Here is a 27,621-nt window from a genome sequence, read left to right as displayed (position 1 = left end):
ATCATCTACTCAAAAGTTGTCATGTACTGCATTTAATAAATGGACGTGACAACACATGATTGAATGCATGTGTAAATTGGTAATTTAATTCTCTATGTAAATTTTTATTTTTGGAATAATAAAAAAAATGTTTTTATGAAAGAAAATAAAAATAAAAAAAGAAATGACATGATGAAAAGGACATACTCCTAGTTTTTTTGTGTAACACATGGGACATGTAGTAATAAAAATAGAGAGAATCTGGTTGACAAAATAGAGCATTCAGACGAAGATAGCAAGACATTGATAAAACCAAACCAAATCTTCCAAATATTAATTGATTCATCATCATATTCATATTCATATTCATACAATAAATCAATGCTTCACTCGTTTTCATTCCACTCTCCAAATCATCAACAAAAATTTTCCCTCACTTTCCCGGGAAAATCCATCCACCACTAATTTTCTATGGGACTCTCTCGCACCTCCTCCTCTCAACCGGAGATCGACGACACCGGCGGCACCGACGTCGCATTCTCCTCGATCCGTGGTCGATTTCCTTTCAAACGAAACCCTAGCCACCACCGACAAAAATCTCTCTCTTCCGATCGTCAATTACCTCGCTCTTCCACTCGATCTCATCTCCATAACCGTTTCTCTCGCAAAAGCTTACTCTCTCTCTTCCCTAAGTCCGGTTTCTACGCATTGATCTTCGCTGTTGTGTTTCTCTTCGCGTTTGCTTCTATGGTTATGCAGAGTTCTATTACGTCCGTTTTTCGACAGAGGAATGAGCGTGGAAGGAATCTTCGTGAAGGTCTTGAGTTTGGTAGTACGCTTAAGTTTGTTCCTGGGAAAGTTTCGCAGAGGTTTCTTTCTTGGGATGCACTTGATCGTTTGAGGTTTCAGCCTAGGATTGGCGTTCGTGCTCCCAGAATTGCTCTAGTGAGTTTTCTTAACTTTCTTCTTTTTCGAATATATCTGCAAGAAGTGATATCAGGTGAGATAGATAAATTAAGCGTAATTTCCATGAAGATGTTGCATTGGATGTGTGGTAAGATTAGACGAGATAGGATTAGAAATTACAATATTAGAGAGAGAGAGAGAGAGGGAGTTGGGGTAACACCTATAGTAGAAAAAATATCGGAAACTACTAGGTGTAGACGATTTGGGCATGTGGAGTAGACTTTTAGTTTCCGAAGTAAGGCGAGTGGATCAGATGCAGGATAGTCAAAAATTTCTAGAGGTAAAGGACGTCCTAGAAAAACTATAAGTGAAAATAAGATCTAGAGATTAATGAGTTGGATAGAAATATGGTATATGATAGAATATTATGGTGTCTTTTGATTCATGTAGTCGACCCCCACTTAGTGGGATCAGGTTTGGTTGTTCTTGTTGTTGTAGCATTCTTTCCTTTGTTTTTAGATAATGACTGTCCATTTCTTTCTTTAGACGATATTTATTTGATAAAAAGTGGTTTTTTCTTCTGCTAATTTTGTCAGATGTAAAAAAAGAATGGATTTAATGGGCCAAAGTTAGTTATTGAGAAATATATATATTCACTTCTCAATGCAATTTCAGTTATCAAATAATGTGTATAAATAATTTAAGGGAAATGCTAAAGAGTAGGACATTGGTTAAGAGGATAAAAATAGAAATATTGCATTGAGAAGTGGTGAAAAGTGTGATTAATTTAACTTTTTAAAAGTTAAAATATTGTTGAATCCAATGCAAATCCACTACTTTTGGTTTCCTTAACAAGTGTTCGTTGTTAGCATAACCCATAATTTAATTGGCCAATGAGCATAAATAATTTGCATGCCCCTATTATCAACTAAATTTTCCATTTCAATTAAGCCTAAGAGGAACAGAAATTGTGCTGACATGTTGCAGAAATTGAATATCTTGAAGAATTCTAGGGTACTTAGTTCACTCAAACAGGGGGAAAGAATCTTCAACATTCAGTTTCCATGCAACATGCTTTTAAAATATATAATTTCATAGGTGTTATAGTCGATGTTTGGAAATCTTTATGTAAAACTAAAATGTCAGACAGAGAAGTGAAGGTTTGCTTCAATAAACTGGTGGTCCTGTAATAAAATATGCCACAAACTTCTTTAAAAAAAAATGCAACAAACTTCTAGTTTTAAGTTTTTTGTTGAGTTATTAAAAATGGATAATTACAAAAAGAATGGATAAAGAAGATTTGCTATTTTCTATTAGCACTGGATTCCCACAGTTATGATGTAATTCCACGACAAAAGTGCAAAGTCTATCTGGTTTTCTTATACCAACTTTCATTAGGGAAATCCTTATTCCTCTGTTGTTCAAACTGAAAAAAGATGAAATGTTACAAGTTGTTATTCAGAGAGAAGAATCCCTGCATATGAACTTGGGTAGTCATCTTCGTGATTATGGGTTTGCTAATTGTTAATTAATTGAGTAATGAGCACAATCACTGCTCAAAGAAAAGACTGTTTGCTTTTCAAAAACATATGGAAAATCATAACTTCTTTGCGGCTGTGAACCTGTACTGTAGCCCTTGGGCAAAAAATGCAGGCCCTAAAGATGTGGGCTAGCCAATTAAACTTTTTATGCAAACTATTTTAAAAGAAAGTTAATGGGCGTCACTTAGCATAGTATCATGTACGTAATACATCTTATTCACATTTGTTTGAATGCTTTATGTGGGATAAAGATTGGTTATTTTTCATGTTAAACGCTCTTAGTATAACTATATGCACTTGTTTTGTATGTCAGATTTTAGGGCACATGACGGTAGATCCCCAATCATTGATGTTGGTTACTGTAATTCAGAATCTACAGAAGTTGGGTTATGTTTTTAAGGTAAGTCATTTGTATTTTTTGTATGATATTCTCTTAACTTCTTTGTAGATGCTGCTTTGCTAAAAACTTGGGACTTAGATTCAACTCTCATAAAATAAGTGTACTTGAATCATTGTAAAAATATGTTTTCTCTAACATTGATGCTGTTGCTTGTTAAAATATTTGTCTGGTGTTGTAATAAAGTAAACATTTTGTAAGGCCCCTGATTTTTTTCGGCGTCTCTTGCCAGATTTTTGGAGTAGGGCGTGGGAACGCTCGCTCCATATGGGAAAACATAGGTGGTGGCCTTTCTCCTTTCAGTACAGATCAGCAAGGCCAGATTGATTGGTCAAAGTATGTGTCTTTTACTAAATTTATTTTTTATGTTTTATGTTGGGGGCAGTACAAGTTACCTTCCCTTGTGTCATTTATAATGTCTTAACATGTTTTTTCTTATGGTAAATCTGCTTTTGGCACAATTTCTTGTTTTAACTTGTTATGGTGTTTAACTTTTTCCCCCGGCAGCTTTGAAGGTATCATTGTTGACTCCCTAGAAGCAAAAGAAGCCATTTCAAGGTGGGTTTTCTTTTATTTATTAAACTGTGATCTATAGTTGCGAAATCTTTGAGCTTTGGATTAGCATGTTAGGCTCTTGGTGGGTTCCTGATTTGGTCTCCAAAAGTTGAAGCAGTGTTGCTATTTTTTGGTTGTTTTCCAGTAGTTTTTATTAGTTTGCCTACTTTTTACTCGGGAGTAAGCACTTGAAGTTGAAAATTTGTTGTATGAACTGTATATAACTCTGGCAGGTAGGTTTAGCAATTGAAATTATTCCGCAGATACCGTGAATATGTTTTTATGTTGATGGGTTCAACTTTTGCACTTAGTTTGAAATGCTTGATCAATAGGGATGTATTTTGTTTGAAATGGAAATTAGTGATCAATGTTTGTTTACTTTCTTTGGAAACAGAAAATTTGATATGAGTGAAATAAAACTGGACGAGTAATGTAATAGGATGAACAGATAGATTTTATTGTCGATACAGCCCTGATCAGTGTCAATGTGATGCTTAGGCCAAGAATGATTCAATGAAACCCTCTTTGTAATTCTCAGGTATTTGAGAGACCTGGTTTTCTCTTTCCATAAAGTCTAATTTTAATGCTGATTATATCGTTGTCAACTTATTGAACCTGTTCAATTCTAACTAACTTATTGCTGACCTATGAAGCACGGACAGTCCTCGGATTAGGCGTGTCCCGGTGTCGGACACGTGTCGTGTCCAACACCGACACGACACCGAGACTTGTAATTACACTTAATTGTGATTTTTTCAAATTATTAGCTGTGTCGGCGTGTCAGTATCCGTGTCGTGTCCGGTGTCCGTGTTTCATAGTTGCTGACATTTGGGGCAAATATCCAGCCGAATGAAAATTTGAAGATTTGTAGTTTCCTGCTTTCACTCCCACAACTTCCGTTTCTCTCTGACCATTTTTTGCGTGAAATGTTTTGATTCTACCAATGCCTAACATTTTTACGATAAAAGTTTGATTCTGCTTATGTCCTAATTATATGCAAAAGAACGAATGAATTGTTAGCTTTCTTTGCTTCCATTAGGAGTTAGGTTTTTATTTTTCATTTTAATGTTGATTGTTATAAGTTAAAATTCTTGGAGAGGCTTGTAAACAGAGTGAGCTTTTTATCCACGTCTTGATATGTAGACCCACATTAGGGTGTATGTTAGGATATAGAATAAAGGGGAAGTAGAGTAGTTAAGCGTTGTTTGAGACTTAGACAAGTTAGTTAGTTTGTTATGCGGTCGTTCTGCCTGTTAATAGTGTATGATATTTCTGTTGTTTTTTCGGTTACTCTTAGCAAGTCTTTAAAAAGCCCTCCATTGGTACGAAGGAGGATATCTCTGAGTAATTGACTTTTATGACTGGTTAATCCAGTGTGAAAGGAGAGTGCTCCTTTGAGAGTCTTCTGTACTTTCTTTCCCTTCTGCTGTTGAATAAAGAGTTCTAGTCATTCTTTTGACTACTCAAGACTGTTCTGTTCTGGGAATTCTTTCTTACTCAAAGAAACGGTCCTAACAGTTTCCTTGACCTTTTTCTTTGCTGAACCTGATTGTTTGAATTTTGCTGTCTCAAATATGCATTCTTGTTTTTCTCCCCTTGTATGTATGAGTACACATATGAAAAAAACTTATTTTGAGCAATCAGTCTGAGAAATGAATTAGAAATGCAGGATATTTTATTGGTGGTTTAGGTATTAAGAAAGGTAGTCATATGCTTTATATAATTAGGATTTGAACAACGAAGCAGTGAGCATTATGTGGCATCTTTCTGTCTCTTCACTTTGGTTGTAGGAGATTCTTCTTCTTTGAAGTTTTAGATTCTATGATTAGTGAGTTTTATATTTGTGCAGCCTTATGCAGGAGCCTTTTTGTTCAGTACCATTGATATGGATTATTCAAGAAGATAGCCTTTCAAATCGTCTTCCAGTTTACAAACAAATGGGTTGGCAGCATCTTATTTCTCACTGGAGAAGTGCTTTTAGCAGAGCCAGTGTCATTGTCTTTCCAGATTTTACTTATCCGGTAAAGATGTAGTTACGTTTGCACAAAAACTTGGACATTATTAGTATTAGGAATTAGGATCTCTTCTCAATAAGATCTGTCTCAATTGTTTTGAAGCTAGTGCTCAAAATTTGTTTTTCTTCATGTATCAGATGTTATATAGCGAGCTTGACACTGGAAACTTTTTTGTGATCCCTGGATCGCCAGTAGATGTATGGGCTGCAGAAAGCTATAGTAAAACCCACACCAAGGATCAGCTCAGAGAACTTAGTGGATTTGGTAAAAATGATATGGTGGTTTTAGTTGTTGGGAGCTCAATCTTCTATGATGACCTATCTTGGGAATATGCTGTTGCAATGAATTCCATAGGGCCTCTGCTGACAAAATATGCAAGGAGGAATGATGCAGCCGAGTCATTCAAGTTTGTTTTCCTTTGTGGCAATTCAACTGATGGTTATGATGACGCTTTACAGGTAGTCTCTCTTTTTAAGATGTACTGTGCATCATATGTTATTTTAGTGCTCATGCTATCAAAAGATAACATTAGGCTGCCGTTATTATCAATTTTTTATAAGAACTTTTAACCCTATCTCTAAGAAATAATTGAGTACAAGAAGAATTTTCCATTACATGGGAGGTAACAGTAAGAAAAGTGGTAGGATAGGAATAAGTCGGTAATGAAAGGACAGAGAAACTAACAACGAGAGCAACATAAATCTTATATATGGTCTATGTAAATTATACTGATGACATTCCTTTATTCCGTTGTGTTCAACTTGTCTTTTGCTAATTGTCTCAGCCTTCAGTATGTTGTATTTGAATTGTTTACTGATCTCATATCCTTTGGTGTAGGAAGTTGCTTCACGTTTGGGACTTCCTCATGGTTCTATAAGACATTATGGCTTGAATGGTGATGTGAATAGTGTGTTACTGATAGCTGATATTGTCCTATATGGTTCTGCTCAAGTTGTACAGGGTTTTCCTCCATTATTAATCAGAGCAATGACTTTTGAAATCCCTGTCATTGCACCTGATTTTCCTGTGTTAAGAAAATATGTAAGTTTGTTCTTGTTCTTCCTTTTGTCATTCACTGATTTCTTTAACCATAGCCATTGCTTCATTTTCATTTAAGTTTTTTTCAACTCTCAGATTCTTGATGGGGTTCATGGAGTTTTTTATTCTAAACACAATCCTGAAGCTTTGATGAATGCTTTTTCGCTTTTGCTTTCAAGTGGAAGACTTTCTAAATTTGCTCAAGCTATTGGATCATCTGGAAGACAATTTGCTAAAAATGGGCTTGCTTTGGATTGCATAATTGGCTATGCAAGACTTCTGGAGAATGTACTAAGTTTTCCTTCAGATTCTTTACTACCTGGTCCTGTTTCTCAAATCCAACAAGTAGCATGGGGATGGAGTTTTTTCCAGAATGAAATAGAGCTAGATATTGACTTGCTAAAAATGGATGATGATTTTTCTAATGGAAAAGCTACCGTTGTCCATGCCGTTGAGAAAGAGTTGGCTAGTCTTAATTATTCAACAAACTTCCTTGAGAATGGAACAGATGTTCCAATACAAGATGAACTGACCAAATTGGACTGGGACATTCTGAGAGAAATTGAAATATCTGAAGAAAGTGAAATGCTCGAAATTGAACAGGTACGAAGTAATATTGCAATTGCTGCAATTGGTTTCAACTTTTATCTTCTATTCTACCCTTTTTACTACCCCTTTATTTATTTCATCGATTTGGAATTCATGATCAGTTTATTTTAGAAATACCTGGTTCTAAGAATCATTTCTTTCTGTTATAGGTTGAAGAGAGGTTGGAGAAAGATGTTGGTGTTTGGGATGAGATATATCGTAATGCTAGGAAATCTGAGAAACTGAAGTTTGAAGCCAATGAGCGGGATGAAGGGGAGCTTGAGAGAACAGGACAACCTGTGTGCATTTATGAGATATACAGTGGTGCTGGAGTGTGGCCATTTTTACACCATGGATCTTTATATCGTGGGTTAAGCCTTGTGAGTATCTTTCTCTGAACTTATGATAATTCATAACTTTGTTCTGTTTTAGTCTTATCCTTCCCCCCTTCTTGCAAGTATATCTAAGATTTTAATCTATATGTCAATCCTGTCTCTAAATAGAGTACTGTTACAAAAGAACTGTAATTCAGAGTACTCATCTTTTATTTATCTGCCTCTTTTATCCCTTAAAAAGCAAGAGAAAAGCATGAATTTGCTATTATCTTACACTACCTCTGTCCTTAATTATAAGGTCATTTTGTTCAGTGCAAAATGTTACTTATAAAAAGGGACAGCGTGGTACATAGTTCCTTTCAGATATTTTTTTCTCTATTTCCCTTGGGGGGAGAACCACATTGTTTGAATTTAAGTTTGCTTTTATTACTCTTACATGTTAATCTGCTGGAAACATTTTTTCCATAATAATAGTAAAATATCATTTGTGGCAGTCTAGAAGATCCCAAAGACAAAGCTCTGATGATGTGGATGCTGTTGGTCGTTTGCCTCTTCTGAATGACACATATTACCGTGACATTCTCTGTGAAATGGGAGGAATGTTTGCAATTGCAAATAGAGTGGATAGTATTCACAGGAGGCCTTGGATTGGGTTTCAGTCATGGCGTGCTGCTGGTAGGAAGGTATTCCTTATGATATATTTACTTTGAGATGTATAATAGATCTGTTTTTATGTTAAACCATGTAGGTTTCAGAATTTAAAATTTTAAATAATCTTAGTTAATATAGCCTTCAGATTTAGATTAGTTTTCTATACAAAAGTTACCTCTTTTGATTCCTTAATCAAAGCACTAAGCGCACTTGTTAGCATTCTCCATATTATATTTTTTAAGTTATTATGCATCAACTGACGCACACAGATTAAGTTTTGTTTTGGGAAAACTTGGTCTTCATTTCTGTTTCATTTTTACCCTTATTGCACCTGTGTTGCTTGATTTGAGTCATTTTGGAAAAGCAGGTAGCATTGTCAGTGGAAGCTGAAAGTGTTTTGGAAGAGACAATGCATGAGAATGCTAGAGGAGATGTAATATATTTTTGGGGACGCTTGGACCTGGACGGGGGTGCCATAGGAAGCAACAATGCACTTACTTTTTGGTCAATGTGTGATATCTTAAATGGAGGGAACTGCAGGTATATAATATGGAACATAACAATATACTCTCATTTTGTCCATTGCTATCTTTCCGCTGCCTGAAAATTGCAAGCATCCCAGCCTTCCCTGATACATTCTATTCTATTCTAAAGTTGCATCTAGTGTTCTTCCTACGCATTATAATGTTTGGAATCAGTTGGCTTAATCAAGTAGAAAGTTTATGTTGAAAATATGAGACTTTCTCTATATTAGATAATGTTTGGAAGTCGAAAACGGAGTTTCTGGATGTTGGTCTTTGAGTAATATGATGTGTTTCAAACTCATCTGATATTGTGATTCCTATTGCATTAGGAATGTTTTTCAAGATAGCTTCCGCCAGATGTATTCATTGCCCCCCCATGCTGAAGCGCTGCCCCCTATGCCTGAAGATGGTGGTTATTGGTCAGCACTGCACAGTTGGGTGATGCCAACCCCTTCTTTTCTGGAGTTCGTAATGTTCTCTCGGTAATTAATTAATTAATATATCAATGTTTGCTTTCATCAGTCAATTAATAATTAAAAGCACTTCCTTGAAGCGAATGAAACTATAAACCCACAATGTTATCAATTGAATGCAGGATGTTCGTTGATTCCATCGATGCTTTTCACAGAGACTCTGGTAAATACAGCATGTGCTTGTTAGGCTCTTCAGAGATTGAGGTAGTTAACTTGCTTACTGCTTGAGGTTTCATAATTTATTGGTTTTCTTACTTTTGCTCGTCCTACACAGGAAAAACACTGTTACTGTCGAATGTTGGAACTTCTTATCAATGTATGGGCTTATCATAGTTCACGAAAGATGGTATATATAAATCCTAATACTGGTTCTTTGCAAGAGCAGCACCTAGTGGAACAACGGAAGAGTTTCATGTGGGCAAAATATTTCAATTTTTCATTGTTAAAAAGTATGGATGAAGATCTAGCAGAAGCTGCAGATGATGGTGACGATCCAAGGGATAAGTGGTTGTGGCCAATGACAGGAGAAGTGCACTGGCAAGGGATTTATGAAAGGGAGAGGGAAGAAAGGTACAGAATAAAAATGGATAAAAAAAGAAAAACAAAAGAGAAATTATACGAAAGGATGAAGTATGGTTACAAGCAGAAATCACTTGGACTATAACAAAGCTGAGACTTGAAATTTACAAACACAAGCACTTATGGACCCAATTTTGCTTCATTCGGGAAAATTGTCTTGCGAATTGGAGAAGCTTTGAGTCTAACATTGCCACATTGGCACATATCATAGAGACAGTATTCTGTTTCTTTCTTCATTAACTTAATACGTATACTCAACCTCACGTCTCAGAAAAGCTTGAGACAGAGAGCAAAGGAAATGAGTTTGACATCTGCTGTTCACTAGTTTCATGACCATTTTTCATGGTCAATTAAGCAGCATGGAAGATGCAGGTACTTCTGCTTCGAAGTGTACTCAATAGTCTATAGAAATCATTCATCAATTACATTTGATTTAGCTCAAATTTTTATTCTTTCATTTTTGTATAGTCAGGAAACATTAGTGGCAATTTTGAGTAGAATAATAGCTGGTTTTCACATGAGTAGTTTAATTATTTTCATTGTTATTATTTTTATTATTGTTGTTAGAATTGTTATTATTATTATTATTATTATTATTATTATTATTAACAGTATTACCTAATCAGTGTACTCTTGAGCTTCATTATCACTGGAAATTGAAGGAAGAATCTTGAGTTTTTTTTATTCAGTGTTGTTTTTTTAGAAATTATATCATAAGGCGATTGTAGAAGCTAATTCTCTATAAATAAATAAATAAAAATATTTGATGATATCATTTGAAAACAGTCTGAGTAGAGTAAACGAGAAAAGGCGTTTGATAAAAATTTGTTTAGAACATGCTCCCTCTGTCTTATATTAATTGACATAATTTGACTCTTACATATATTAATGCACAACTTTGACCAATAATATCTTTAGTTATTTATTAAAAAAATTGAGATAAATCGAACATATGATATACTAACATTCGTCTTGATAAAAAAAAAAAAAAAAAAATCAAAAGTAGGTTATGTGGATGTTGTGCATGGGAGGGAGTGTTTTAATATTGTGGTAGACGATGTTAGCAAAGCTTGATGATGGCAACATTGATGGACGGTGTTAGTGTTAAGATGGAAGCAAAGTAATTGTATCAAATGTTGGAGGGTGTTGATTAAGCAACAACTAGACTCTCGACCCGTGCTATCGCACGGGTCATACCGAGTAAAATAACAACAAATAAGTTATAACGCATTAAATATATAGAGTATCTGATCGAAGTAGTACGATAAAGAATGATCTTGGATATTCTACAATAATGATCTAAGCAAGAATGTAGTTTGATTGAAGGCATTTATTTAACTATCTCTAAAACAAACCAAAACCAACTACACTAAAGAGACAAATACAAATAGCAGGAGACAAATTTATGTAGTAGCCATCCAAAGAACCCAAGATTGAAGAAAAGCAAAAAGCCAAATCGAAGTTTTAGATATATCATTCAAAACTATTGTTTACTGCTCTAAAAAAACTTTAATTATGCTTAAAATAGTACATGGAGGAAAGGATCCATTTACTACATTCTTGCTTAAGGTACTGCTGACACAAAGATAAGTATGTGCATCAGTTGTAAAAGAAGTTAAATATGATCTGATACAAACAATGAAATATGACAATCCACACAAAGCCTCATTGGTGAAATCATGAATGGTTTATCAATATGTTAGTAATCATGTTATCGAATGGTTCATTTTTTTTTCTCCTAACTAACCATACTAAATAAATTGAACCTTAACATACAACACTGAGGTTGCTATTAGTAAATAGAACTCAAAATATACACATGATTTTAAAAGAGCTGTACAATTACATTTATTAAGAATTGAATTTGTTAAAAATAATCACAACATTTATAGGTATAGTTTAATCAAAACTTATGAATGATGAAAGAACATGTACTATCAGCCTTATCACAAATCATAAATCTGGTTTACGTAGATCAATTTCACCACACTTCTTTTAGCATGTATCTCAATGAACTTGCAGCAAACACTACTCAAGAGCTAATGTTAATAAATATAAAACTAATAGAACTAAAACTTATTATAATAGAGTAAGTTTGAGCTTTCCATAGGCATCTGATGCTCACAAACACACAACCCCTTGTGAGGAGATGAGAAATAAAAAGGAGAGTAAATTGAAATTCAAACAAAGGAAGAAACTCTTCAATTATTAAGTTAATTTCAAGTTTCAGTTAATAATCTCTATTAAACAATAGCCAAAAACCATTTAAATCTGAGATATGTAGCCATTGTTTGCTCAGAGAGAATGCAGTTAAATAGCTACTATAAATCTGAGGTAAGTAACCTTTAATTCTCAAACCAAATGAAAGTTCCTCTTGCATAAGATGTAGCTGTTCCAATTAAAGTTTGTGCACATGTATGTTAACTCCAATAGCAGTTTCCTTATTCTCCGCCCCTAAATGAATAAAGCAGAACACCAAAAATTGGACATCCTTGTAAGTAACAAACCAGAAGCAAATTAGCAAAAAACACATATGACAGGGGGGCACAAAAAGCAGCTCTCAAAAACTCAGCAACAAATAGTTTTTGACACACATTAGTTGATTTATATTAAATAATGATACTAATGAAAAATAAAAGCCAACATCAACCATAAACCTGAAAAGGATGAAGCAAACATATTCCAAAACATTTCAATTAACACCATTTATCTCAACTCCTCACACACCAAATCAAAATTTAACTCAATTAACACAATTAAACCTTTGAACCATTTCCAAGTATATCAACTATATGTTTAACAATGTAGGCAGACTTATGCCTAACTAACAAAGCATAAAAGGAAAGCAATTCAATGTAAGTGTGTGAAGCATTTAAAGAGAAACTAAAAAAAAAAAAAATACATTTAAGAGTGAAGACTACGTTGAAGAAAGAGATATAAGTTAGTGTTATTGAAAAAAGTTTCAAACAACAAAATTCAAAGAACCCCGTAACAGGAAAAGAAAAAGACTCAAAATAAAGACCTAGAAAAACTCTCGGTTCAGGATTAATGTCAAGTATTTAAGAGAACGGCTACTTTTAAACCCTTTTTGATTCAGTAATAAAAGAATATTCAAGAGAACAACAATCTTATGTCATTGACATTTATCCCTGTAAGAATAATTGCAACGGTATTTCTAATTTCTCATTTTCACATATAGTCAGCTTTTCATAAATCTAAGTCCAGTTATTATAGGAAAAAAATAAGTATAATGACATACTTATAACATGGTAGAAGCCCTAGTTCAGAACAATAAAAACTAAAACAATGAAATCAAACATAAAGCCATGTAAGCCATGTCACTATTTAGTTTCAGAGCTGTAAAAACAAAAAACAGTAAATAAAATAGACATCAAACATAACATACATATAGGTTAAAAAACAAAATACTAAAAACCCTAAAATTAGAAATGGTGAAAGGAAGAAGAAAACAAACCAATAACAATTACCATAAGAGAAAGTAGTGATAAATGTTCAATCTATAGGTGACACCGTCAAAGAGGCATTCAATTTCTCTTGAGAGTGAATCATGCACAGAAAAATGGAGAAGTGAGAGGATGAGGGGCGATTGTTGCAAAGAGGAGAGGGTGGAAAGGGTGTGGCTGATTTCGTGGAGGTGAAGAAGGGATTCACTGTGAGAGAGAGATAAAGAGCCGAGAGGTGAAGAGAGAATTTGGGGGAATGGATGGAGTGATGTTGGTTCCCGAGTAAGTGATGAGAGAGAGGGAGAAATCTTGACATAAGTGTTTCGCTTTAGGAAGATGAAAAGAGTTTGAATCATAGCGTAAAAGCAAATGTTCTGATTGGTTTATCTAAATACATGAAAGGTCATGAAAGCAACGGCTGAGATTTAACGTGTGGTTGGCAGATGAGATTAACATTAAATTCATGTTAGGGAGGGAAAATGAGGGATGATTAGGGCAACACTGCCAGCTCATCAAGTCTGGCTTTTATAGTAAAGGATATCGGTAGTGGAGAGTGTTGATGATAGTGCATTGTGTGATGTGAATGAATTTTTTCATATAAATATGTTAGAGAATTACTTTTCACACCATATGCTTTTTCTCGCGCGCCCTTTTTTTTTCTTTTCAAAATTACTCTCGGATCATTCCAGATTTTATAATCCGAAATGGTGTTTTCTTTTGTTAAAGGGTGAAAAAATGAGTAACGGATTTTTTAGAATTTTGCAATCCGGAAACTTCAAAAAATTGGGCGTGCTACATGATGTTTTCGGATTACATAATCCGAAAACCCCCTAAACACCCTTTTTTTAAGGTAAAACAGTTCGGATTATATATCTGAACTGTATCAGCACAAATTCTAAACATGTTTGTAACATGGATAATCATTTTAGAGACAATATTAATCTTCCTAACTCCCATCTTTCTGCTTTGGGTCATTGTTACCTGTTGTTAGTAAAAAATCGGGTTTTCGGACTACTTGATCGGATTGCTCCGAAACTTCCCCAGAAAATCAGAAAAAATTCAAGGATCATGACTCTCATAAAAGGGACTTCTTATGGGACTCCGCCCCTCAAAATCCAAAATTCCATCGTTTAGACCCATTTTTAATTTTTTTTTAAATTTTTCATATTCTCAGAAAAATCCGAAATTTTTTTTTGCATTGGTTTTATTTGATTTTTAGAATTTTTTGGGGCTATTTTTATGATTTTATTTGATAGGTTTTTAGCATTTTTTTACTTAGTTTTATTGTTGTTTTTAAAAACAAAACTCAAAATTGCTGAAATGTGAGAGAGTCTGATGACTGATTATACATAAAAATTGTCCGGATTATAAAATCTGAAATAGTAAACATGAATCCGGATTTTAAAATCCGGAATGCACAATGACATTTTTGAAAATTTTACAGGGCGCAGGAGAAGGTTATAGGGTGGAAAAAGTAATAGTCAATATGTTACATAGTGATAATTGTGACCTCGCACTATACAATAAGAGATACTCCCTCCGTATTTAAATATAATCAAAATTGACTTTTTAGGTTCATTCAACTAATGATGTATGTGATCCATAATATGAACCACATACATCATTAATTAAATGAACGTAAAAAGTCAATTTTTCTTATATTTAGAAACGGAGAGAGTATAAATGAGTGATAGTGAAACTGAAGAGTGTCAATTTACTTCAACAACGGAGATGAAATATACGACGGTGGAGATACTAGTAAGCGTTAAAAATAATTTTTATATTAATTAAAAATCGTATAGGTATGACTTTTATATATGTTTGGCCAAAAATTTATTTACATTTTTTTGGCTCGATTACTTAACAAAGTCATACTATATTTCATTTTATTAATTTCGATAATTTGTTCTTAATTATAAAAAAAAAGATGTCTCCCGCGCCCTGACATGGACCAATCACAATCGTAAAGGTATGAAACATTTCATTTCACCCCTTCTTTTTTGTACCGTCCTTGAAGTTGAAAGAAGTTGAACAACGTGACTACTACTATTGTCGAGTAGCGTAGCGTAGCGAGGGTTTGGGTTTTTGGGTTTAACCTTCCTTCCTTCTTCTCCTTCTTCACACTGATTTCACACTCTTCCCTCTTCTTCTTCTAGGTATGTTTATCAACACTTTCTCTTCTTCATTTCAATTTCCCAATTTTTATTTATTTTTTATATTTTTTTTCGCTTTAATTCTTAATAATGTATCCTCAAATTCATCTGCAGTACCCATTTTTTCTTTTTAATTCTTATTATTATTACAAACAAACCTAAGTCCCGGATACTTATTTAATTGAATTTCACTGTTTCTATGCTAATTATTATTAATTGTATGCAGGTTTGTATCGTAGAAAGTCGTTGTTTTCAAAATGATGCATTCTATTGTAAAAGGTGGTTGGAGGCCAACATTTGCTCTTGCCAAGCAAAATGATTCTGAAGGGAGAAAGACTCGGATTCGACGCTCTAAAGAGGAACGAAAGACAATGATCCAATCTTTCATTCAAAAGTAATTTATTATACTATTTATACATGCTCCAAACATGCTACTTAACTTAACACCCCTTTTACCTTTTTCAAATTTATGTTTTTATATTGCTATCAAAAGGAATGTAAGACTACATAGTGAACAATTCTGATAGATAGAAGGATATGGGAGGCGGTGTTTTCAAAAACAATGAAAACTGTCTTTCGATATTTTCAAAAATTGTACAAGAAAACAGTGGGAAAAATACTGGCTCTATATTCTCTTATGTTTATTAGTTGATAGTGCAAATGAATTGAAAGAAGCAATACCGGCTAATGTGCTATGTTTTAGCCTAAGTTTGATATAGGAGTGATAAGTTGATAAATTGTTTACATTACAATTTTACTAGCAAAACTGATACATCATTTTTTGCTAAACGTATTCACAAATAAGACATTTTGTATGTGTGTATGTTGGCTTTTATTTATTTTAATGACAAATGTTAGTATGTTAATTGTTATGTTAGTATCTTTGAACCCTGGACATTTAACTCCTCAACTCCTTTGATTCTTTAGCTCAAACTGCCCACCCCGTGCTGGCTGTTATTAATTGATCATTTAACTTCTCTTTTTTTATCCCTCCCATTGTGTTATTATTTGTGTAGAATGTAGATCTGTGCGAATGGTTGTGTCTAGACAGAGCACACCTTATTTGTATTTATAATAGAAATAAAAACAATTACAATTAATGCTAAATAGATCATAATTGATAAGATAACTAGCAAATCATAAACATTTGATTCCTAATTTATATGATTTAAGTCAAACTTTAGAAGTCTGTTGAATGTATCACTTGTATTGACTATATAGTTACCTGTCTTCAGGTACCAAGAGTCAAACAGTGGAAACTTTCCATCAATTACTCTTACACATAAAGAAGTCGGTGGCTCTTTCTACACTGTAAGGGAGATTGTACGGGATATAATTCAAGAAAATAGAGTGCTGGGTCCTGCTAAATTCAACTTGGAGGAGTTCAACACTGATCAATTTTTAGAACAAAACCCATTGGGTTCAATTGCAAGTGGCCCTGAACATTTTCTCGGTGCACCTTCAAATGAAGGCCATCCTGAACTCAAGAAAGTTCCAGATACAAATGGCCCACTGCTTTCTGTTTCTTATAAGCATTATACTGAAGCTGAGCCTCAGGTGGTTGATGATGGGCATGTCATAGATGTTGGCCATGTAGATTTGACTAACAAGGAAGCGATTGAAGCCACTGTTGTGTCTGATGGGAGTTATACTGAAACTGAGCATCAGGTGGTTGACTATGGGCATGTAGTAAATGGTAGCCATGTCTACATGACAAACAACAAATCTGCTGAAGCTTCTGTTGTTTCTGATGGGCATTATACTGGAACCGAGCTCAAGGTTGTTGACAAAGGGCGCAACATAGATGCTAGCGAGGTAGACGTGACAAAAAAGGAATCTGTTGAAGCTTCTGTTGTTTCTGATGAGCATTATTATACTGAAGCTGAGCTTGAGATTGTTGACAAAGGGCACGGCATCGATGGCAGCGCGGTAGATGTGATAAACAAGGAACCCATTGAAGCTACTATACCCAAGATGCAGGTAAGTAAGCCCACGGAACCCAAACTGAATGTCGAACAAGAGTTGGCAGCTATCACAGTACCATTAGCTAAAGTAAACGCTCTGACCAAAGACTTGATAGTAGAGACATTTCCGTTAAGATCTGTTGCTAGGAATAGCAATGGAATAGAAGGTTCAGGAGAATTGAGGGACTCTGGTAATTCCCAAGAGAAGGATATAAAGAAGTTGGCAATTGTAGATGACATGAAGTCTGAGTTAAATGATATAAAGTCCGCAGATAATTCTCATTTACTGAATGAGAAATTTGAGAGTCCCCTTGGAAACAAAAAGTTAAAGGAAATCTCCAACCCTAGGCATGATACAGAAAGTGCAAATCATTCTACCCACAAAGAACAAGTCAGTGCATCTCATCAGAAAGCTACAACTTTTGAAACCAATAACCAAATTCAGATTGAAGATGAAGCTAAGGTTAGCCTTTTTATCCATAATTTAGTTTTTAAAATTATCACCACTAAGAAAATTTGGGGGCAGTAGTTTTACTGTTTTACTGTCAGAAAATTGGATATTGCTTAGAATGTGCCGATTTGTGTTGTGTTTTCTTGATCCTCATACCTCAGTAACTGCATCAATTTATTTGCATCTGAAAATATTCAGACTCGTGGATCCCATACAGTAGAGAATCGTTTATAAGAAACAATAATTAACAATTACTTTCTTTCTAGTTATGGGAGGAGAAACTCTCGCGACATTTACAATTTTTAAATGCATTTTGACAGACTAATATTCACGGTGAAGACCTGCATGAAGCTGATAAATATAGGCTTGATGGTCAGCTTGGTGGCAGTTCCCAGAGGAGAATCAACACAACTGTAGATAGGATCAATCTGTAAGCATATCTAAACGATTTGATCTCAAATAGTGTGCCATTTAGTTTAATGAAGTAAAGTTAATTAAATTGGTTTTCTCTCAACAGCTAACTTGTCCTTTCAAATGGTTTCACTGCAGAGAGTCATGGGATGGAAGATCCAAGAATTCTGCAAAAAAGGAATCCATTCCTCTTTTCGCTCTACTGAAAGCCATTGTCAATGCCTTTGGGAAACTTTTGTCAGAATGATTGTAGTACTTGTTTCTTTTTCTTTTCTACTACGCTATTACCTACGCTGAATGTGGAGTTCATGTTTTGTGCCTGCTGAAGAATAACTTTCACATAGTCAATGTACTCACCCCCTCCCCCTTTCTAAAATTTTAGATTGTTGTGATCTTGTTTTGATTGACTTGATTGTGTGGTATGACTATGAGGGTAGGGATCCTCTCTAGTTAAAAGAAATTGAGAACTATATATTTTTTATTTTTTTTTTGGTCAAGTAGCCTATCAACTAAAATTTCAACTTTAAGGTGAATAAGTAGGAAATCTATAGTTCAAACAATGCCTGCAATATAGACATTTATTCACCAAAAACTAAAGGAAATGAAGAGGATCTCCAAGTGTTATATGAACGTGAGTTTTGTTTGGTAAGCACGAGGACTATATAAGATAGTGATGGAGAAGGGAAATTAATTAACAAAGGTGAATAAAATAAAAATACTAGTATCACATTTTTCTTGAGAGACACTTATTAATTCACCATTCAGCATATTTACATTAATGTGATTTTATGGAGTTTCAAATGCAGATAACAATACATAATGTTTTTTTTACTAGGGGTGAACATAGTTTTTTTTTTGTCTAATAACATAGTGTGTTTGTTTTTTTGAAGGAACATAGTGTGTTTGTTAATAGTTGTATTCTTTGTAAATAAATAATCTTTTATTTATAGATATTTTTAAGAGGGAATATATTGAAATTGTTTTCATTCTGTATTGTCAAAATTTCAGCAGAATATGTTGGGGAAAAAAAATTAGAGCAGAAGGATTTAGGGAGAAAAAAAAGTGGTTCAATATTAATAATTTCTGTTGACTGTTATGGTTTTAATCTGCTCATCAGAGACGACCTTATTTCTCAACACAAAACAAGTGCTAAGTGGCGCGAATAGGGGAAAATGGGACAAAATCAAAGGAAGAAAAATATAGGTAAAATAGCACAATTAGTCCCTTAACTTTATTTTAGGTAACACTTTTGTCCTTTATCTTTTTTTTGTCACGATTTAGTCCTTTATGTTATAAGATGACAATATCTTATCATTTTTTATGAGATTATTTTCAAAGAAATTTGATTTTCTATGCTTGTATGATGAAGATTTACGTTTGCCTATGAGTTTGATGATTTTTTTTTTGGAGTTTTTGATTATTTTTTTTATGAAAAAGGATAACTATGTTGTTATTTTATAACATAAAGGACTAAATCGTGACAACAAAAAGATAAAGGACGAAAGTGTTACCTAAAATAAAGTTAAGGGACTAATTGTGTAATTTTGCCAAAAATATAATAGGGAAATTTAAAAGTGGAAGGAGGAGAGTGAATATGGAATGTGTTTTTATTGAGGAGCAAAATTATTGTGAAATTGAAAGGAATCATTTAAAAATTCCAGAAATAAAAAAGGCAAAGAAATATTAAGGGAATGTAAATTGATATGTATGGTCTTTCAGAATCAATCAGTATTAATTTAACACCAAAATTAGTGGGATGTCGCAATTGTGCAATGTGTTACATATTAAAATTAAAATGTCTCCTCTCATTGTTGATTTTTGATGATGGAATGGAGGCTCTCTACTTTGAGAATTAAGAGTGTAGAAATATTGGTTTGATAAAAAGATAGGGTCTACTTCAGGTTAGTACTACTATCACTGCCTTCATCAAAATATTCTCCCATGCTCTTGAAACTTTGTTGATATTATTTGTTTGAATTTTTAAAAAACAATGGGTTTAAATAAACTTTCTTCCAAAGTTTTAAGTATCAGTCGCCGCGGTGTGAATTAATCGGTCATGCTATTGGATCGGGCATGTCAAAGAACCAGTGGAAACTGGTGTGAACCGGGGGTTTCTGCAACCCGGCCGGTCTAATACTTACCTTCTAATTTTTAATTTTATTTTTTTGACACAAAACAACACCGGTAATAGGACTATGAGAAACAAGGGTGTGAGTGTGGGTGCGTTTGTTTCAGCTTAAAAAAAATGGATTTTGGGTTAAAATAATCTTTTTTTTTTGTAGTGAGGTTAAAAGAATCTAGAGATTCTTTTTTAAAGATTTTTAAAAAAAAATTTAAAGCTATTTATGTTTGCTTACTATCATAAAAATCATTTTTTTAGAATTTGAAGCTCTTATACTTGAGTTCATTGTGTTTAGAAAAAAATAGATTTTGAAAAAGCTACTGGGAATAACTTTTCATTTTGAAGCTAAAAATGATTTTTTTTAACAAAATGAATTTTATTTTTTTAAAAATCTGAAACAAACACTACAAAAATAAAAAATAAAAGTGATTTTTTAGTTGAAAAAATAGATTTTTTTTTGAAAAAAATCCCAAACAAACGGGCTCTGTGCGAGACTCTCACCGAGAGAGAAGAGAACCCTAACAGTGCTCAGTGTTAAAACATTGATTGATTACTTCTTTAAAAACAAAAAACATTGATTGATTACTACGATTTTATTTGATTTAATTACCTAAAAATATGGAGTATGATTTTATTAGTTTTGGACTGCAATTCATTCATTTTCTTTCGTTACTAGTATTGTTTTGTTACAATTTCAATGTTAGTATTATACATTTTTTTTGCTAATATGAGTACTAAAGACATTGATTACTAATGATTTTCTTTGATTTTATTTGCTTTTTATTTCTACTTTTTTTTTTGTTGTTGCGACTTTCATCGTATAAGATTGATATAAAGATACAACTTTGACTTTGGTATTAAAATATACTGATTGCATTTACTGTTTTGTTATTTAATTAGAATTCAGACAAAACTTATTTTAAAATTTAACCAAGAGATTTGATCATTTGGCTCAACCCAATTTAATAGGTACACAATTCTATTATAAAGATTGAGTTATACGACCGAGTCATTTGATTTTATTCGGTTAGTTTAGTCATTAAGTTCACCCAACGATTCATTGGTTCAACCTATACTATTTTGTTTTTTTAGGAACGACCTATACTATTTTGTCTCGGCCATTTTTGCGGTAACAGACCGTTTTTTAAATCTTGCACTCTGCTCCATCAAAATATTTTTGCCTTGCTTCAAAAGTTTGAAATAGGAAATAGGAAATAGGAAATAGGCTACCAATGTTTCATTGCCTAGATCGTCTGATGAAACATTGGTATCCTGTTTCTATTCTTGAATTGTTTGTTGTCTTGTTAAGTTTAACCACTTCTAGTTAAAATCAAATTCATGGAGGTTAAGGATATATTTTTGAAATTTGTTTACATTTTCAATATATAGTTATTAAAATCAAATTCTAGTTAAGTGAATTACTCAATATAGAGGAGCTAAATCCATTTTAGGTTGATGCTCACAATAATAGAAAATCCACCTATTAAATTATTTCATTATAATCCACCATTGGCTTATCTCAAAAATTTCAGTTCTATGTTTAAATATCATTCGGCCAAAATGCTAGGCGATTCTAAAGTTTTGATCATCGCTGAATACGAAATTATATTACACTAATTTTTTGTGGTTATAAGTATTATCTCTTGTTTTTTGGTGTTAACCCTTCACTTAATATGAAAAGGAGATCGTAGTAATCCAGAGTTCGGAAAAGAAGTATGTAAAACTTGACAAAAAGTTATTCCTTCCAAAAACCGAACTAGGGCTCTCAAGTATTATCAATATTAGTTCGATAATGGACAAATATATTGTGCAAAGAATATTTAATATTTTTGAGATAAACTTTCTCATAATGTCATGCCATTTATTATGTATGTTAATATTTTTGGTTGCCAACTTACTGATTGTAAGAGCTTATAGTGTTTTCACCATTCAATATTTACATGAATATGATTTTATTGAGTTTCCAATGTAGATATCAACTGAGCATATTGATCACATCTTCAAGACTCAATAACTTTGCTTTTCAATGGCATTACAGCCTTTGTCTATCGTGATCTTACTGGTATATTTATAAGTTCATGTCATTTCATACATTGCTTCTTATTGTTAATATTTGTGCCATTAATCCTTATACACTGAATGTGTTTAACAAACATTTGTTGTAGGCATATGGTGCACTGATAACTCTTATCTCATTGACACCATGTTGGTATGTCATGGTAACACATATCGAGAAACAAGCGAATTTGAGCTCAGAAAATATTGTAACCCAACTCCAATCAGAAATTAAGTACTCAGCTGAACTGTTGCACCCGATGAAATCATCATCGACAAATTTAGCAAGATTGTTGAGTTCAAGACTTGATTCTACTAACATCTCTTTCTCTGATATTGAAACCAAGGTTCTCTTCAAACATGAAAATATATTACTATACTATTTGATTATTTTCTATATATATGAGTCTATATATTATATAATGATAATGATTTTCTTATGTTTTTAATTTTTGTTGGGCAGGTTGCTCCATTATTATTTGAAGCATTTGAGACAATTCCTCACTTAACACAAATCTCATACATTGGAATGGAAGGTCTCTTTTTCTCATATTGCAGTGATCATGATCAAGCTCTTGCAATATACTCAAACTCATCATCAAATAAAATCTTGTACTATGTCCATCCTGTGAATAATGAAACTGGAAAGGTTTTTGGAGAAGCCATAATATCAAACTCTTCTATCAGCACAAGTTGGATTAAGAAAGCAGCTAATATTTCAAATGAATTTGCCTCATTGGGAACCAGGTGGACCAATGGACATGATCTTTTGTTTCTAAATTCTGCTAGAGTCAACAAAATAGGAGTGATCTCTCTAGGATTTTCAGCAAAAGCAATAACTGATTCTGTTACTCGTGTCAACCGTTTAGGAACGGGCACATATTTGGCTACAAAAGATGGACAAATTCTTGTCGAAGGGATTCAACATATTCGTTTGGTTATTTCTAATGATTCGGTTTCATTCCAATCAGTGAATGCAAATGGAGATGTGATAAAGAATTATGAGGGTACTGTCACATGCAAGGATGAAGCTAATGCTTCTAGTTTGAATATTCAAAATACTCAATATCTAATCCGCTGCTCTCCGATTGATATATTGGGAATAGAATCTGTAAGTTTTATAGCGAATAGGCACTTTAGTCCTTGAAATTGTTATCCATCGGTCAAATTAATCTTTGAATCTTAAAGTTACTTCCATTAAGTTCGTCCTTTAGAGAGCATACGGACTTCACATCACGTCTCCAAAGAAGAAGTTGTCTATTATAATTTGTTGGGTAAAAGCCTAGGAGTTACTTTCGCAATGTTTTTACCCTAACCAAAATCCAATAGAAAATCACGTCAAGTAATGTGGAGACGTAACACTTTCATCCCTATAGATGTGGCAGTAATGTGGAGTCCACATGAAGTGTCGCATCTTCATATAACATGTCAAATTACGCTCTCTTAACTATTGAACTTTATAGGGGGGGTCTTTTTAATTGATATGTTACAACTTCAAGACAAAATCGCTAATTCATAATGTCGATGACTAATTTCATGACTAAATTGCCTATTCATTTTTCTAATCTTTTCTAATTGATAGGTAATAAAGTGTAGTAGTGTAGGTCTCCCTAAAAATGATTAATCATTTTATTTAGCACTGGGGGATTGGATGGTTTTTTTATGGTCTCTAATTTGATTATGTTTCAGGTGAATGTTTTGGCTGTACCAAGAAATGGATTTGATGTGAGTTACAAGAAAATGGGATTGGCTCTATTGAATGTAATGTTAGTAATGATACTTGTTGCTGTCTTAGGTTTTCTATTTATAGATGGTAGAGCCATAAGGAGAGAAATGCATTTGTGTGCCTCACTTATCAAACAAAAAGAGGCCACTCACCAAGCTGAGAGAAAAAATATGAACAAGAGCCTCGCCGTTGCTAGCGCTAGCCATGATGTTCGCACTTCTCTCGCAGGCATTACTGCTCTCATAAAAATTTCATCTAAGTTAGTTCCACCTGGTTCAGAATTGGCTTCCAATTTAATCCAAATGGAGGATTGTACACAAGACTTACTAGGTAACAACATCATTGGTTCATTTTATGCTGCACAATTTTTCTGATTGTACTTATTATTATAATGTAGGAAACACTGCACCTGGAGTACTTTAAATTAAGTTAAAGGACTAATTTGATACTAATAAAAGATACATCACTAATTATTTTTTTCTGTGTACAATCTTTCTTAGGACTATTGAACTCTATACTTGACACAAGCAAAATTGAGGTAGGAAAAATGGAACTTGTGGAAGAAGAATTTGATTTATCTCATTTCTTGGAAGAAGTGGTTGATATATACCATCTTGTGGCGATGGAGAAAGGTGTAGATCTTGTATTGGACCCTTGTAATGGTTCTGTTATAAAATATTCGCGCGTTAAAGGCGACAGGGGAAGACTTAAACAAGTTTTGTGTAATTTACTGAACAATGCTGTTAAATTTACAAATGAAGGACACATAACGGTTCGAGTGTGGGCTCGGAAGCAAACATTAAGTAGCTCAATAATCAAGACTAACCAAAATAGTTTCATGAAACAATTGTCATGGTTGTTTTCTAAGAAAAAAAATGAAGCAGATGAGGACATAGAAAAAACTATGAATTCAATTCAACAAGATCCTCCGCGTTCTATGGATTTCACATTTGAAGTTGATGACACAGGAAAAGGAATTCCTAAAGAGAATTACAAGTCTGTATTTGAGAATTATGTTCAAGTCAAAGAAACTAATCCTGTCCAAGAAGGAACAGGCTTAGGACTTGGAATTGTGCAGTCTTTGGTAGGTACTATCACTTACTTGTAAATATTACAACATAATTGTGAATTATTTTATTTTATTTTCTTCTTATTTTTTGTAGGTACGTTTGATGCATGGAGATATTGAAATTGTGGACAAGAATATTGGTGAAAAAGGAACATGTTTTAGGTTCAATGTTCTCCTCGGTTTATGTGAAGGTGAAACAGTGACAGATTTTAGCACAAAGGAAGGTCTTGAGTATGGAACAAGTAACGGCACTCAAGCTCGAGGGAGAACCACTCATGCTACTAGTTCTAGTTCAAACATTTGTTCCATGAGTCCCATGTATCATATGTGCAACTCTAGTCCTAGGCTCGAGCCATCCCGTGTTGTTCTTTTCATTGGAAATGTGGAGCGTCGGAGGACTTGTAAAAGGTTTATGAAGAGCTTAGGGATTAAAGTTAAGGTTGTGAAGTGTCAAAAAGATCTGTTTGATACTCTAGAGGAGATCAAACAGAAAGGTCGTCGTTCAAATGGCCCAAGTTCTCCAGAATCCTCTTCCAATTTGAGTTCTTCTCATAATTCATTTTCTAGAGCTAAAGGTGTTCCCTTGAGTTTTATGGATGGAACTGAGTATATGTCTCCAGTGTTCAAAAAGACAAACTTCGGAACTGTAGCATGTTTTGTCTTGATTGTCATCGATGCAAATGCAGGATCGTCATTTTCTGAACTCTTTGGGATTGTATCCAAATTCAAGAAAGGCCTTTCGAACTCTTGTAACGTTGTTTGGTTGGATAATCCACATATGCATCGTATCGATTCCAGAATAATTGATCAAAATGACATTGTCATATCGAAACCATTTCACGGTAGTCGTTTGTTCCAAGTCATAATGCTTCTTCCTGAGTATGATAATGGTAGTGTTTGGCAAAGCATTAAGAAACCTCACACTAGAAATTCTCCGGTTCACCAAGGAGAAATTCAAGAATGTGAAGACTCAAGCTGTTACAAACCTTTGCATTGCAAGAAGTTTTTGGTTGTTGAGGATACTAAAATTTTACGTGTTATAGCGACAAATATATTGGGTTCGCTTGGTGCAACTGTCGAACAATGTGAGAATGGCAAAGAAGCTGTAATGCTAGTTGTTGAAGGTCTAAAAAGAGATGATCCTAATCCTCCTTATGATTACATCTTAATGGATTGCCAGGTATAATGACCATGGACTATGGTTTGATTTCTTCTCCTCTTCTTTTGTTATCTTCATCAAACTTAGGAAATAATTGATTTTTCATTGTTAGAACAATATATGCTTTCATTTTATATGATGAACGAATTCAACAGATGCCGGTGATGGATGGATTTGAGGCAACAAGGCGGATACGAGAGATGGAGAAGCCGTTCGGTGTTCGTATTCCTATCATTGCATTAAGTGCAGATATTGATAGATCGACGACGGTGACTGGAATGGACTTTTATATAGAGAAGCCACTTAGAAAAGAGCATTTACTTGAAGCCATCAGAATCTTAAACAGTTAAGAGTAACATAATATAGAACAAGTTTTTTCTGTTATGCATACTTTTTACTTCATTTTAGCATAAATATTAGTATTAGGCTATTAGCTGTTGTCTACAACATCAACATAAGTAGTGTTTGTCTTGATATCCAATTTTTACTGGCATCTGAAAAGGTTGCTCAATCGATTTTCCGAAATTTCCAATCTTTGCAGAAAGGTCATTTTGTGGATTATTGAACATGTTCCAGTGATAAGACAAATCATGCTGGATACTTTGATGTTTTGTGTTTAGTGTCAAAACATTCACCTTTGAATTTATATTTTCTTCAATCCATGCACAAGAGTGAGTTGTTTTTCATAATTTTGAAGAGAGCTAAACTTTCAAATAGTATTAGTCATGTGACAATGAAATATTCCGATCATAATCTTTGAATGATATGTTAACCATTGATCTTGCACATACAATCTGTTGTGATTGCATTGCTTCTTAATCTCTTTCTTTCTTTCTTTCTTTGTATTCTAAGGGTTGCTATGTTACATTGCTATTCTTACAATCTGCGACACTTGGTTAATCACGTTAAAAAATGTGGTTATTTCAGTTGAGTAGATGGTTAATTTAATTCACAGTCAAATTATGGTTAATTCAACTACATAGTTAACCGCAATCTCACAATTTTCTAAGTGATAGCCATATTCTTAAGGGAATTAACCACAATTATACATGTGATTTTGTAGGGAAAATTGGGTGTTCATCAAATATTTTTGTATTTTAAAACATTTTGTTATAGGTCTTGAGATATTATTTAACACTAGTTTTTTTTCAATTTTTTGTAGGTTAAGTTATACTTCTCACATTGTAGAGTTAATTTGTTGTACCTAATTTTATTAATTTTTTTAACAATCTAAAATGGAATATATTATATCGAACAATGAATTTTATCGAGCACAAGGAGTGTTAGGAGAGAACATATAAGTTTAAACAAATAGTTACAAAAGCATAACAAACAAAAGAGAAGTAACAAAACTAAAATATTAAGTGAGAAACCCCAAGCCCGTTAGGGGGTTAAGCCACCAATTATGAAAATCAAAAGTAAAAGTAACATTCTTCCTTTTCAACCATAAAAAGAGAAAGTTTAAC

The 27,621-nt window shown here is 33.6% G+C and overlaps 3 protein-coding genes and 1 long non-coding RNA gene across 5 annotated transcripts; 3 read left to right on the top strand and 1 right to left on the bottom strand.

Moving 5' to 3' along the window:
* Positions 1-220: 220 nt before the first annotated feature.
* Positions 221-10,114, top strand: LOC25484854 (uncharacterized). Of its 2 annotated transcripts, XM_013613861.3 has the most exons (14): positions 225-924; positions 2,740-2,826; positions 3,056-3,159; positions 3,331-3,381; positions 5,228-5,399; positions 5,531-5,851; positions 6,231-6,434; positions 6,528-7,034; positions 7,190-7,399; positions 7,849-8,037; positions 8,373-8,545; positions 8,859-9,011; positions 9,125-9,206; positions 9,277-10,114. In XM_013613861.3, exons 1-14 carry the CDS (start codon positions 451-453, stop codon positions 9,664-9,666), a joined length of 3,117 nt encoding a protein of 1,038 aa, XP_013469315.1. In that variant the 5' UTR covers positions 225-450; the 3' UTR covers positions 9,667-10,114. The 2 variants fall into 2 exon arrangements, with proteins under 2 accessions (XP_024640348.1, XP_013469315.1); XM_024784580.2 differs by lacking the exons at positions 8,859-9,011; positions 9,125-9,206; positions 9,277-10,114 and having other exon boundaries at positions 221-924; positions 7,849-8,029; positions 8,373-8,534.
* Positions 10,115-11,373: 1,259 nt separating this feature from the next.
* LOC25484853 (uncharacterized) lies at positions 11,374-13,416 on the bottom strand. Its single transcript, XR_003012423.2, has 2 exons — positions 13,070-13,416; positions 11,374-12,035 (listed from the first exon to the last, which is right to left on the bottom strand). It is a non-coding gene; the product is annotated as an uncharacterized lncRNA (long non-coding RNA).
* A 1,577-nt stretch (positions 13,417-14,993) lies between these two features.
* LOC25484852 (uncharacterized) lies at positions 14,994-18,505 on the top strand. Its single transcript, XM_013613859.3, has 5 exons — positions 14,994-15,201; positions 15,425-15,592; positions 16,434-17,625; positions 17,934-18,043; positions 18,163-18,505. Exons 2-5 carry the CDS (start codon positions 15,456-15,458, stop codon positions 18,269-18,271), a joined length of 1,548 nt encoding a protein of 515 aa, XP_013469313.1. The 5' UTR covers positions 14,994-15,201; positions 15,425-15,455; the 3' UTR covers positions 18,272-18,505.
* Positions 18,506-22,172: 3,667 nt separating this feature from the next.
* On the top strand, positions 22,173-26,505 carry LOC25484851 (histidine kinase CKI1). The gene is made up of 7 exons (XM_013613858.1): positions 22,173-22,208; positions 22,312-22,548; positions 22,665-23,312; positions 23,891-24,257; positions 24,428-25,011; positions 25,091-26,176; positions 26,311-26,505. Exons 1-7 carry the CDS (start codon positions 22,173-22,175, stop codon positions 26,503-26,505), a joined length of 3,153 nt encoding a protein of 1,050 aa, XP_013469312.1.
* The last annotated feature ends 1,116 nt before the right edge of the window (positions 26,506-27,621 follow it).

This window comes from Medicago truncatula, chromosome 1 (genome assembly GCF_003473485.1).
Source record: "Medicago truncatula cultivar Jemalong A17 chromosome 1, MtrunA17r5.0-ANR, whole genome shotgun sequence".
In the NCBI taxonomy this organism is placed as follows: Eukaryota; Viridiplantae; Streptophyta; class Magnoliopsida; order Fabales; family Fabaceae; genus Medicago; species Medicago truncatula.
The sequence above is the reverse complement of the archived record's forward strand: the minus strand, read 5'-3'. Positions and strand labels throughout refer to the sequence as shown.

What these genes read in the sequence shown, in the direction of transcription:
- LOC25484854 (XM_013613861.3), top strand. Translation starts at nt 451, where the DNA reads ATGGGACTCTCTCGCACCTCCTCCTCTCAACCGGAGATCGACGACACC. An exon ending in GCAAAAGAAGCCATTTCAAG is followed by an intron (nt 3,382 to 5,227) that starts GTGGGTTTTCTT and finishes ATATTTGTGCAG; the next exon opens with CCTTATGCAGGAGCCTTTTT. An exon ending in TTCCAGATTTTACTTATCCG is followed by an intron (nt 5,400 to 5,530) that starts GTAAAGATGTAG and finishes TTCATGTATCAG; the next exon opens with ATGTTATATAGCGAGCTTGA.
- LOC25484852 (XM_013613859.3), top strand. Translation starts at nt 15,456, where the DNA reads ATGATGCATTCTATTGTAAAAGGTGGTTGGAGGCCAACATTTGCTCTT. An exon ending in ATCCAATCTTTCATTCAAAA is followed by an intron (nt 15,593 to 16,433) that starts GTAATTTATTAT and finishes ACCTGTCTTCAG; the next exon opens with GTACCAAGAGTCAAACAGTG. An exon ending in ACTGTAGATAGGATCAATCT is followed by an intron (nt 18,044 to 18,162) that starts GTAAGCATATCT and finishes GTTTCACTGCAG; the next exon opens with AGAGTCATGGGATGGAAGAT.
- LOC25484851 (XM_013613858.1), top strand. Translation starts at nt 22,173, where the DNA reads ATGGCATTACAGCCTTTGTCTATCGTGATCTTACTG. An exon ending in TTGTACACAAGACTTACTAG is followed by an intron (nt 24,258 to 24,427) that starts GTAACAACATCA and finishes AATCTTTCTTAG; the next exon opens with GACTATTGAACTCTATACTT. An exon ending in ACATCTTAATGGATTGCCAG is followed by an intron (nt 26,177 to 26,310) that starts GTATAATGACCA and finishes CGAATTCAACAG; the next exon opens with ATGCCGGTGATGGATGGATT.